General features: G+C 43.3%; 1 protein-coding gene across 1 annotated transcript in view; it reads left to right on the top strand.

The window, feature by feature from the left end:
- The window catches only part of sgcz (sarcoglycan zeta), a 615,676-nt gene that overhangs the window by 492,562 nt on the left and 110,677 nt on the right, over positions 1-12,437 (top strand). Inside the window, exon 4 of the mRNA XM_078531663.1 lies at positions 414-536. Within this exon, the coding sequence (XP_078387789.1) occupies positions 414-536 (123 nt within the window). The remainder of the gene's footprint in view (positions 1-413; positions 537-12,437) is intronic.

Raw genomic sequence — 12,437 nt, 5'->3', positions numbered from 1 at the left:
TTAATTTGTTTTTTGACACACAGCAGGAGTTGCAAGAAGGTTTTGAGGCTGAGCCTAATGGAGGAAATATGTCCTATTCTTATGCTTATTTGGCGGACAGTCTTTTGTGTTGTGTTCCAGTAACTGATATTAAGGCTGTTGAAATTTGTTGTTGCATTTAAGTAGGAATCATGGACCTGGTATTGTAGACCATGAATAAATATAACTTGCATAGCAGGTCAACTTAGAAATTCAGAAACAACCATAACCTTAAATTTAGGTTTTTGTTATTTTTAACTCAATGAGTAAAAATAACAAAAACAATTCACCTGTTTCAGAGTAAGTTATAAATGTGATTTTGCTTTCTCTTGTGATTATCAGCAAAAAAAATAATTTGCCATAAAATGTGTTTCCTGTTTCTTGTCTAATTCCAGGTTCTAATGCTGTGGAGGCCCAGTGCCGAAGGTTTGAAATAAAAGCACAGGATGGCAAGAAGGTACTGTTTTCTGCAGATGAAAATGAAATTGCCATTGGCGTTGAAAAACTGCATGTAACAGGTAACACTTATTAAAACATAAAACTATTTTTGTAATGCATTTGTTTTTCATGTGATATTCAGGCGTTACTGTTAAGCCAAAAATGCGAAAATGATCAAGAACACTGAAATTGATAAGAATGATTCAAGATCCAAGCAGAAGTAAACAACATGTGGTGAAGCATAGGCCCTGATAGGGATCGTGTATCATTTAGTTTCTAATTGAAAGCATTCAGAAGTAATTTTCACTCTAGTTTCATTGTAATATATACATAAAGGGTTCCTTCAAGTGACATATTGCTAATAATCTGCTACCAAAATATGGCACAATCTCATGTCACTTTCTGCAGCGAAGTTTACTTGATCACCTTTTGTGGTTCTCTGCTTCTCATACTCAGTTTTGTTGCTGTATAATGGTCAAGCGGAAAAAAATACATTTTTTGAGCTAAGGTGTTCAGATCCACAATCACAAAAAACCTGGAACAAAGGTTACAGCATCTTCATGGAACAAAGGTTACAGCATCTTCAGAACCTTTTGGTTGAATTTGTCTTTTGAATCATTTGCAGTCCAGTGTCCTTTTTAAATTATAATCCATTTATCGACGGACGTTTTTCTCTGTCACTTGTAAATGCAATTGTAAAACTGAGTATAATGAAGTGTTTATGATTTTGCTAGGAAAAACAAACAAGAGAAATATTTCCTGTTACATAATAAAAATGTATGCCTGAATAATGAAACCCAGCATAACTTGTGTTACAGTTTTACACATTTACACTGTTCTATGTCTAAGCAAAAACATTATTAAGACATAGATTACTCAAAGCCTTCTGTGCACACAGCTCTGATGCCACAATTGTGCATCACCACAGGGCATTTTGCAGAGTTCTTCCCATCTCATTCAGTACAGTATCATTATAACCCTGCTTGCTACATCCCAAATCCACTTTGTACAGCTGCTCTAAGAGTGCCACCTGGTGTCTTTTCATTGTCTTCTCAAACACCAAAGGCTAACTTATATTTTAAAATGAGTAAGTATATTTCATGTTCTGTGCTATATGTTGACACAGGCAATTTTGAACACCTTTATGTAATATCCTGAAGTTGTGCTATGTGTTTTTGACATGCCTGAAAATGTTATTGATTCATAAATGCAGCAGTTTGATAAGTTATACTATTCTGTTTATGGTCCTTGATTTCCAGATGTCTGCTTTCTGTGCCTTGACTTTTTGCTTGTAGCTTTTGTAAGCAGCATTACAGGGTATACAGGTGCTTGGTTGGTTTCACACTGGTAAACAGTAAATGATAGAGGTGACATTCATATTGTGCAGAGGAACCTCTCTCAGGATTTACAGATGCTTTGCTATAAGACTCCAAAAGAAAGTTGCCATTATTAACTAAAAAACAGGGAGCTACTGCAAGAAATATTTGGAAATATTAATTAAACAAAATAAAAAATTATGGCATTTATTCTTAACTGTTGATTCATATATCTATGAGTCTTCCCATTACACAAGGGCATCTCTCAAAACTCCCGACTAGGTATTGCATGACACTGTGCCCATTTTGCAGGTGTAAAATGGGTCACACATAACGGGCAGCATACAGTCATTTTGCACTTCCCGTTTGCTGTGAGCCATATTAATGAAGATTCCACCAGGATACGGGGCAGGCCATTTAGGACTGAAATGAGGGAAAATGTCTTCACTCAGAGGGTGGTCAACCTGTGGAATTCTCTACCACAGAAGGCTGTGGAGGCCGGGTCACTGACTATATTCAAGAAAGAAATGGGTAATTTTTTGGATATTAGGGGCATCAAGGGCAATGGAGAGAAAGTGGGAGTATGGCATTGAGACAGAGGATCAGCCATGATCATATTGAATGGCAGAGCAGGCTTGAAGGGCCGAATGGTCTGCTCCTGCTCCTAGTTTCGATGTTTCTATGGTTCATATTTGCCCAGTGAATTAGGTGCAAAGGCCAATCTTGCTGCCCAGGGGTACCCCCTAATCCCTGCCCCATATCCCACCATGAGCCCAGTAAGGTGTCTCTGGGACCACAACTGGCTGCAACAGTTCCCCAGTAATAAGTAAATGGGACTGGCAGGCCAAGTTACTGTGGGTACTGCTGATGGTCTCATTAGGTACATGCAATGTCAGCTTCACACAATCAGCTGCAACTCAATCTGCAGGCCTGTATTTGAGACCCTCCAAGTGGGGCATGCAGTGCTTCTGGCCACAGCCAGCGCAGCAACCAATGTTGGCCAGATCATGGCATCAAACAACTGATTTGAAGCACGATTTACAAATCTGAGCCTTGTGGTACCATGTGGACCATCAACTCAGTGTGTTTGCTTGTCACTCCTGAAAGGAGATTTGTGCAGCTGTAAACCCAAGACCACTACCATCTAGAAGGACAAGGGCAGAAGATAGATGGAACACCACCACCTAGAAGTTCCCTCCTAGTCACTCACTATCTTAACTTGGAAATATATCGCCGCTCCTTCACTGTCACTGGATCAAAATCCTGGAACTCCCTCTCTAAAAGCACTGTGGACTGCAGCGGTTCAAGAAGGCAGCTCACCATCACCTTCTGAAGGGCAACTAGGGATGGGCAATAAATGCTGGCCCAGCCAGTGAAGCCCACATCCCATGAATGAAAAAAAGAGTATTACTAAATTTAGGCTATTAAGACTAACTTCTGCAAAGTCTGTGGAAAACCTATGGAGTGTTTTTTGGAGATGGTGGATTGTTTTTATTCTTTTATGGAATGCGGGCATCACTGGCAAGGCCAGCTTTTGTTGCCCTTGAACTGAGGGCTTGCTATTTCAGAGGGCAGTTAAGAGTCAACCACACTGCTGTGTCACATGTAGGCCAGACCAGGTAAGGATGGTTGATTTCCTTCCCTCAAGGACATTAGTGAACTAGGTGAGTTTCTATGGCAATCGACAATAGTTTCACCATTACTGACACCAGCTTTTTGATTCCAAATTTATTAACTGAATTCAAATTCCAGCTGCCAAGGTTGGATTTGAACCCATGTCCCTAGAGTGTTAGTCTATATCTCTGGATTATTAGTCTAGTGACATTACCACTACACCACCATCTTGCTCGGGAGTGTTGTAGTATCCATACAGGGTTGGCAGAGGATCTGATGACCTGTGCACCTAAAGCCTGCAGCAGGTATGGGGCTGCAGTTGCAGCGCTCCTGGGTCTGCAGCTTGACAGGGAGATGGAGCAGAGGCTGTGAGCTGCCCTCTGCCAAGTCAGAGCCAAATTCCCCCATGCTCCTTGCCAGTGATAGGTGGCAGTCTGGCAGAGCAGCCAATGCACCCAGCATCTTGGTGTTCAGTGTTCTCCCAAATGCCACCCCATTGAAGCCCTTATCTGAGTCTCCTATAGCAGAACTCAACTGCGACCTTGTCTTCTGGTGAGGTACAAACTATCCTTTCCTCCTGGCCTGGCTACAACCCACGCCTGCCTGGTGACTCACCCACATGCTGATCCCAACTCTATACTAACCTCTGAGCTACGTGGAGTGCCAATATCTGAGCTGGAGGTTGTGATTGTCAGATCAACTGACATCTTTATCAGTGCTGTGTTGTTGCTCTCTCTTCCTTCTGGGACTGCTGTAAATGGACAGGCAACAGTTGATGGGTGTCTAAAAGTGGGAAATCAGAAGGGGAAGTTTTGCCTGAGTGAAGTTGGGAGGGGAGATGGCGAGAAGCAAGAGGTTCATGGTTGCACCATCAGTAACTTGTTGATAGCAGCATAAGAGTAAGCTAGGCATTGAGAAGGGGCTTAAGGCAGGAACCTACCATCATCCTCAATGTCCTTAGTGATGCCAGATGCTAGGGGCTAGTTGCAGCTGGACTCATGATGTAACAAATCATCTCCTCTTTACGGCTCTGGAGTTGCAGGCATCTTTATTCCTCAATGGTTCTGCTCTACTTTCAGCTGTTATGGACGTGCTTGTTCCATAAGAGAGAAAATTGTCAGTGATTGTGTTGCACTGTGTTTGGGTGATGTGCCTGGCACAGCTGAATAGTTGGAGGTATGTGGAGGCAGCAGAAGATGTGGGTCTGAGTGTGGGTGAAGGTGAGGAGGACAATCTGAATGTCAAGCGTGAGCCCTGAGTGCCAGCGGCTTCCGCTGAGTGAGTGATGGATGTATAGCATGTTTAACCTATTGAAATGTTGGTGGTGCGATGGGTATGAAGTCCTTTGAAAATCCATTCACTGACCTTGACCCTTGACCACACGTGTGAGGTCATCAAACTTCTTCTAGCACTGCTGCAATGTTGTGAACACAACCCTAGGAAGGGACTTCTCTGGCCACCTGCTCCCATGCCCTTTGGCGGGTCGTTCTCAAGGGCCTTCTGGCCCGCTGCAGAAACATGCCCTCTCTCCTCCTGTTCTGTGACTAAGGCCTCAGTTGATGTATCTGTGAACCTAGGAGGCCTGTCTCTTTTATAGTGCTCCACTTGTGCAGTCCCTTCATGTACCCAGTGTCAGAATAGGGAACTAGCAGCAACTCCTTTCCACTGAGTGCAGCTCCCCTTTAAAAGGGTCAGATTGCCTTTAAGAGGAACAGGTTGACTGCACCATGTGAGATAAGCAGCCACTATTTGACCCCAGTGTTGAGGCAGCCAACAGCATGGGCCCCGCTTTGACTAACTCTGCAATCAGGTGGGAATAATTGGAATAATAACAAATTCTAACTCCAGGAGCAGTGAAGTGCTTCTTTGTGCTGCCTTTACTCCTGTAAGATGTTTCTGAATTGCAAATTAACCTAAAGCTCTGACCTGTGTCAATTTTGTTATTGCATCACCATGCTTTTGACTCCAGTTATATCTGATTTGGTTGGTAGAGGTACATATGTGACAGCAGAGTGTGTACCAAAAGGATAATAACACATCTGGATATGTACCATATTGAAATTTATTATGAGAAAACCCCACAGCAAACATCTAACCAGAAGATAAAACCAGTAGAACCTATAGGTCTGGGCGAATAAAATGCTTTTAACGTCAGATGACAGGACATTTTGTTCCCGATTTTCTTATCTCCATAAGATATTTTATAATCACAATCATCAGTATTTCTTAGTTCCTGTGTGCAGAGTGTAATGGGAGAAGCTTGGGAACAAACCACCCTCTTTGCTTGGGAATTGGGATGGGCACCTGTACAGTAAATGCTTTGCTTTAATAAGATTTAATCAGCCAAAAAAAAGGGAAGATGCCATAGTGTAAGGTGATTGCTAATTTTTTCTCTCAATAGTTCCATTCTTAATTAGAATAGAGTTTTAGGGTTGAATTTTCAGGTCCCACATCTGGTGGGACGCAACAGAGGCAGGCAGTGGAAGAAAATACCAGCGCCAACCACCATGCCAAATAGTCAATGCTGTTCCCAGTGCAGACAATTTTCACCAGGGTGGAAAGATGGCAGCTCAGATCCCACCTGATGTATTACAGCGCCAATCAGTGAGAGCTCATTAAGGGGCATGTTCTGATTTTGACAGGGGTGCATGGGTTGGACATGTTGCCTGGTTTAGGCCAGGTGAATGAAGGCAAACAAGGACACCCCAGGGAATTAGGTAGGCCCATGAAAGAGTGAACGGTGTAGAGGACGACTCAGGCACTGGGACACAGATGCCGTTAAGCCAGCAAAGGTTGTTTGGAGAGTGGGGAGCAAGTAGACGGGCATTTCGGGGGTGGGGGGTGAGGCTGATCACCTTCCTGACATCACAATGCCATAAGAGGGAGCAAGGTTTCCAAACACTGGGAGGTCATTTGAACACAAGGAAGACAGTAGTTGACAATGGGGACACAACCCTCAGGTTTTGGGTCCAGTGGCAATGAGGAGCAACATCCACTTCAGGAGGGGCAGAGCCCTGGACATCAGGAGGGCAGAGGATAAGGATGAAGGGAGGTAAGGATATGGAGATCATAAATGGAGATCATACCGGCGAAGATGGAACTACCTTGAGATGACTGAGGACCAGTGCCACAGGAGACTGCGACTCTCCAGGTAGATGGTCACAGAGTGCCTTGGGACGTTCAAGGTGCTATAATTCTTAATTGTTTTTTGTTATCAGTGCCCTTATCACTGAAAACATCACACCTCTCAGTACTGTTTGCCAGTAGCCCACTCGTAACTGTCAAAGTCACTGTGACGTTGGACTTCTTCACCTCTTCCTCCTGGAGGATGAATACCCTGAGGTGTGTCCTGATGGTTGGGTTATGTTTCCAGAGTGTATCTGCTCATTAAACCTCTTCCAACACTGTATACAACTTCTGTGCATCTTCCTTCTGTTATCCCCATCCAGGTCTGCTTCGCCTGAGTGGGGGCCTCTTCCTGACATCCTCCAGGCAGAGGACCTCCCTCCACTCCCTTAGAGCCTTGAGGAGGGCCTTCAGGTCCACATCAGTAAATTGAGGAGCTGCCCTGCCCCAGGTTCCGGGCCTCTGACTCTTGACATTTCAAGTTGCCCTCAGTCTCATATCTTCCAAAGATAAAACGCAAAAACAGCTAGCCGCTGCAATGGCTGCTGTGATCTGTTTAAATCAGGTCCTCACTTAAGCAATCCAGCCTCTGTTCCCACCTTGCAGCAGCTAATTGGCCACCAAACTCGTTTCCAGGCCGATTAAAGGGACGCCCCTGTGGACCGATGACCATTTCTCCCCAGGGGTGGCTTTAGGACCTGGAAATGGTCCCAACTTCTTTTCCCTGCCTTCGGAAAGCAAATCCTGCCCTCTGTTGCTGTGCTGTAAGATGATCTCAAAACACAGAACTGGTATCCTTCTGTGCTGGATAACCCAGCATCAATTCTGTTATTAGAAAGATGGAATATATATCATGTGTACTTTGAACCCATCCATTGTCCAGATCTAGATGCTGTTTTTCCTTCTGTTAATTATCTGTTCAATCCACAAAAACACAGTTGTGGAAATTATATTGTAATTAAAAATACAACTGGCAGCATAGAGAAGAATGTAGGTTAATGCTGTCTGGAGTGCAGTTTGTCCTACATGTAGGTTTGTCTCAAGGAAAAATTTAAACATATCCTGAAAAGATACAAATGACATTGTATCAAATAGAGTGACATTAGTACATTAGTCGTTCCCCCGCTGCAAGGAATTAAAATGACGAAATGCTTTCTTTGTAAAATGAATAATGAAGCCAAATAGATTTTGGTGTATAAGGGAGAGTAATCCAATGTTAAATGAAGAAGGAACTCGTCTTGGGCTTCAGGGTTCAGACTGATGCTGGATTTAGCACTTGAAAGTCACCTTCCAAAAGGCTGATGGACTCCAAGTGCAGGAAAGCATTGATGTGCCAAAAAAAATCCAGCAGGTTTGCACTTCTTCTGTCCCTGTTCACATAACAACTACACCGTTGTGGGGTCCACTCGCATGGAAATTCAATTTTGCAAAAGAGGAGCCAAAATATAGAAAGTGATGGCACAATAAATCAGAAATGAAGCATTCAATGTACGACAGTGCATGCAAGCTATAAATAATGGAGGGTAAAATGCAATCATTATTTACAGCCAGCAGAGGTATTCAGGATTTTCTATTTTTTAATTACATTACATTTATATTAAAAATACATTTATAACTGCTTTTTAAAAGCATTAAAAATTGCTGTCATGCTCCATCCTGTTGTCAACAGTAGAAAATAATAGTCACATTTTTCTTTTTGTAATGATTTAATGCATTGCAGCCTATATTCTTCTTAAAAAAATGACTTCAAGCTTTTTGATTTTATTTTGTTTCTCAGTGATGATTTTTGAATGCCTCTCCAGTGTTAAGCTGCTGGAGGTTTGATCTTTTGTGCCTTTTCTTTATTTCCTTTAGTTTAAACCCATACTGGCCAGTATTAAATAATAATTGCAGTTGCAGATTAGACTTCATTTCTTCTTTTTAACTATTTCCCAGTTTCTCTATTTTATTTTGCTTCGCGAATTATAAGGTCAACTGCCCTGCATTTTCAAAAAAAACACAAGTTGAAACAAGTTGTACTGAAAGCCAAGATAGATTTTAATCCTCAACCTATTTTTCGAGGGAAACTGCTTTGGCATGTTATTTCCCCACCTGCCTAAGGCAACAAGAAATGGTGGTGATTTTTCACTGCAGGGCTTCTTTTAAATGCTGCTGGTCCACTTCCTGCATGGATAGAGCTACCTGCAATGGAATATCAGGTGGGATTTGGCAGGTCACTGGCTTCCAGGTAAATCGCAGGGTGGGGGTTTTTGGGAGTGTTTCACGTGAGGGACAGGTTGCGGGTGGAGTTCAGGGTAGAGGAGACTGCGATATTCCTTTGTGGAGCCAGGAGGAACACTCCACTGTTCTGAGCCTCACAAAGACATATCTTTGAATTATCTGGTGTGCCTCTTCATCCTTCCCGCCAGCTGGATGGTTCATTTCAGGCTGACAGAGAAGTGATGGCAGTTTCCCTGCTGAAGGCCCCCTTAAAAGTGCCATCAGGATCCTATGATATAATACAAATGCAGTTTTTACAAATTTGTGAGACTCTCACTGGCTTTAGGCAGTACCAGGTAAACATCAGAAGCAGCAGGAAAGAGGTGAGTCCCAAGTGGGCGGCTAACCTGCTTGTTTTGAACTGCCCAGCAGCTGGAGGATGGGTAGGTTAAAATTAATTCCTTTGTTTGTACAGGGGGAGAGGTACATGAGGTGAATTAGGGAAATATGGTTAACTTGGGAAGGAATTGGTGAAATATCTGGAAATGTTGTTCCTTTCTGACCCCCAGCCCCCAACAATGAAGCAACATTTTTTGGAAGTTTCATCCCACAGGGGCTGGTTTAATTACTACAGCTGTCACTTTAAATCCATAAAACTCTTGCGATTTTCTTTGATCTCACTCGTCACAGAATCCATTTGAAATATCTGAGACAGCATTGTAGGTTACGTTTGAGCAATCTCAAACACAAGCTTTCATGATCAGAACAAGGGTTTCTCCCCAACTAAAATCTAGTTACGTTATGATCATTAGCAGAGTAGGAATGACCGTTTTGCACAGAGCACCAATGAACAAAAAGGAATGTGAGATTATTAATACCATTTGGGACGAGGCAGCATTCACTGTTAATGACCACTGTGCAGTTTCTCTTTTGCATTCAATTTCTAATTACATATGGAGATACTCTTAACACCAATGAAGAGCAGGCTGGTAGCAATCATCCTGCTCTTCACAGGTATTTTTAAAATCTCATCTTATCATGAGCACCATAAAAGACAGGATTATCTTTAATGCCTCTCTTGCTTAGCTAGTTCTTACTAAATACGGAATCATCCCAGACTTGCACTAAGTGCGGTAGCGGACGGGTTTTCACGCTGTATCATCCCAATCCCACCGCATTAGTTATACATTCCTGGGAAACACACTGTTCTGATGGCAGGCAGGCTCTCATTCGCCCGCCATGCCATCACCTCACCGCTTCATCATGCCGGGCGCGTATTTAAAGTTCAGACATGCGCACAGATCTCAGAGCTTCCAGCCCAGGACTGCTGCAGGGAAGATGTCCACAAAAGGCAAAAAGACATGCAGCTGCCAGGTTTAGTGACGCCTCACTGGAACACCTTTTGGATGCCGTGGAGACCTGCCGTGATGTCCTCTACCCAGCTCTGGCTGCAGGATGGGCTGCAGCGTGACCAAGCAGGCTTGGGACGCGGTGGCAATGGTGATCAGTGCCAAAGCTGCACAGAAGATACTATACAGAAGATTCCAAGACAGATAGAGGATCAATGATCTCATTGCAGGCAGGGTCAGACAGCCATCTCATCACTCTAAACTCACACACTCAAGCTCATCACACATTCACTGGCATCTCACTCACTGATAGCTCAAGGGACATCACCACCCATTCTCATACACATAACCTCACATGTCCATCTGGCCTCAATGCCTCTGGGGATGGCATCCTCAGTCTTCACCATCTTGAGACTACTTGAACAGACCAACATGTGCCCTCACACACATCCTGTGATACCCTCCTTCCCCAGTGTAGCTCTCATCCTGCAGCCTTTTCCCTTGCCTGAGGCCACTTCCCCCCACTTCAAGCAAGCCCCAGCCCTGCAGACATTGAAAAGCCACCCACATGAGATCTGGTAGGTAGAGAACTGCTATGAGCCTCCCTAAAATTGATGTGGTGCTGTCTGTGAAGCCTGGCGCTGATGACCGCGAGTGCTGCCCGAAGCAAGGTAGGCAAACAAACCTCGAAGTTCCCAGTGAAGTGCAGCCCACCAGACACACGTCACTTGTGTGCTGTTGTGAAACAGTTGTGTTTTCCCACCAACATGGGCTGATGATCCAGTGGGCTGGCCTAATACTGATATGCAGATGTTTACAATGAGGTTCCCGATGTCTGATGGCTGGAAACACGGCCCACCATCAGCGGGCTGAGTGGTCAATCACAAACTCGTTTTGTGCCGTCGTGAAACCAATCGTGCCGTATTGCCGCTCATGCCACCGAACACGCCCGACACCGGCAGGCACGGAAAATCCCTAAATTTCTATGTAAAATTGGTCTGCATCACACCACTCATCAGTGATTATGTTGGCAATTATTGTTAATGACTATGCCATTCTTTACTGATTCACTGGTATTAATTACCTTCACTGATTTCAACAGTGACCTTGTGACCTTGGCAATATCAGAGTCAGGTAACTGAAAAATGTATGAACTTTGCTCTCTGAAAGCTTGTAACTTTTTTTTGAATATGCAGTAAGAATTTGTGTGCATCAGACTTAGGTTTAATAAAGAAAGCAGCTCAGTTGACTCAGCTGAAAAAAAAATCCGTGAGTTATATCAGGATGCATGACTGGAAAGTCAATTGGAACTGATATGGTCAGTGTACGTCAAAGAAAACCTGGCCCAAAGAATATGTACATCACATGCTTGTTATGTGAAAATGGTTATCAGTTTAACGTGACAGTCACATTAGATGACCATAAAGCTTATTATGTGCCATTAAAAAAGCAACATGGAATATGCGCATTGTACCTTCACAAAATGGTCTCTAGAGAGTCAGGCGGTTTCTGTACAGAGACTGACATGTCACTGGGAAGTTACTTAAAATGCGTATGGCCTTCCCAATTGCTGTTTGATCGCCCCTCACCATTTCAATGAAAGATATTTAAAATGACAATGGCTGCTATGTCTTCTCATGAAGATGTAATTTCAAATAAAGATATTTCAGAGGCTAATCATAGCTGGAATGTTGATGAGATAACAAACGCCCTACATTGTGTCACAAATTGCTCAGCTGTCAACTAATTTTGTGGACAATGGGAAAACATTGATACTGGTGTCACGTGATAGAAACTGGCTTGTGATAAGAAATACCTGGAAGTACCTTATTAATTCACAAGGATAGACCAGGGCAGGTCAGCTGGGGATACAAAAACTTGAGGGAAGCCATCTCTTGGCCAACACAAAGGGGGACCCATGCTTCAAAAGCCACCCTGAGCAGAGAATTGGGCCCTATTTGTTTCACCTATGAGTTACAGGGGCTCAGCCAACTTTGACTGGTAAGCCAGAAGCTTGCTGTTGTTTGGAGTGAACCAGTGTAAATTCATCACCAGAAACCTCCGCCTTTCATTTTTCTTCAGAGCATCAAGAGATTCTTCATGCCAGCAATGTTTCTACTACAACTTAAGGACTGATTAGAAGTGATTTTTTTTTAGTCTTTAAGTAATTTAAGTACATGTTACATCTTTAGAAACCATCTGTTCTTATGCGTGTGTATCCCGTGTGCGTGAGGAGTGAGTATGGTTCCAGTTACATTTCGGGTGTTGTGAGAAACAAATGTTTATCCTTTCTTTTGATTTAAACTTACAAGAAAGCCTGCTTCATGTCTGTTCTTTAAAGTCATGGCACTCAACGGGTTTAAATATATCCTGTTGC

This window comes from Cetorhinus maximus, chromosome 1 (assembly GCF_964194155.1).
Source record: "Cetorhinus maximus chromosome 1, sCetMax3.hap1.1, whole genome shotgun sequence".
Classification (NCBI taxonomy): Eukaryota; Metazoa; Chordata; class Chondrichthyes; order Lamniformes; family Cetorhinidae; genus Cetorhinus; species Cetorhinus maximus.
Note: the sequence above shows the minus strand (reverse complement) of the source record. Positions and strands in the feature narration are given on the sequence as shown.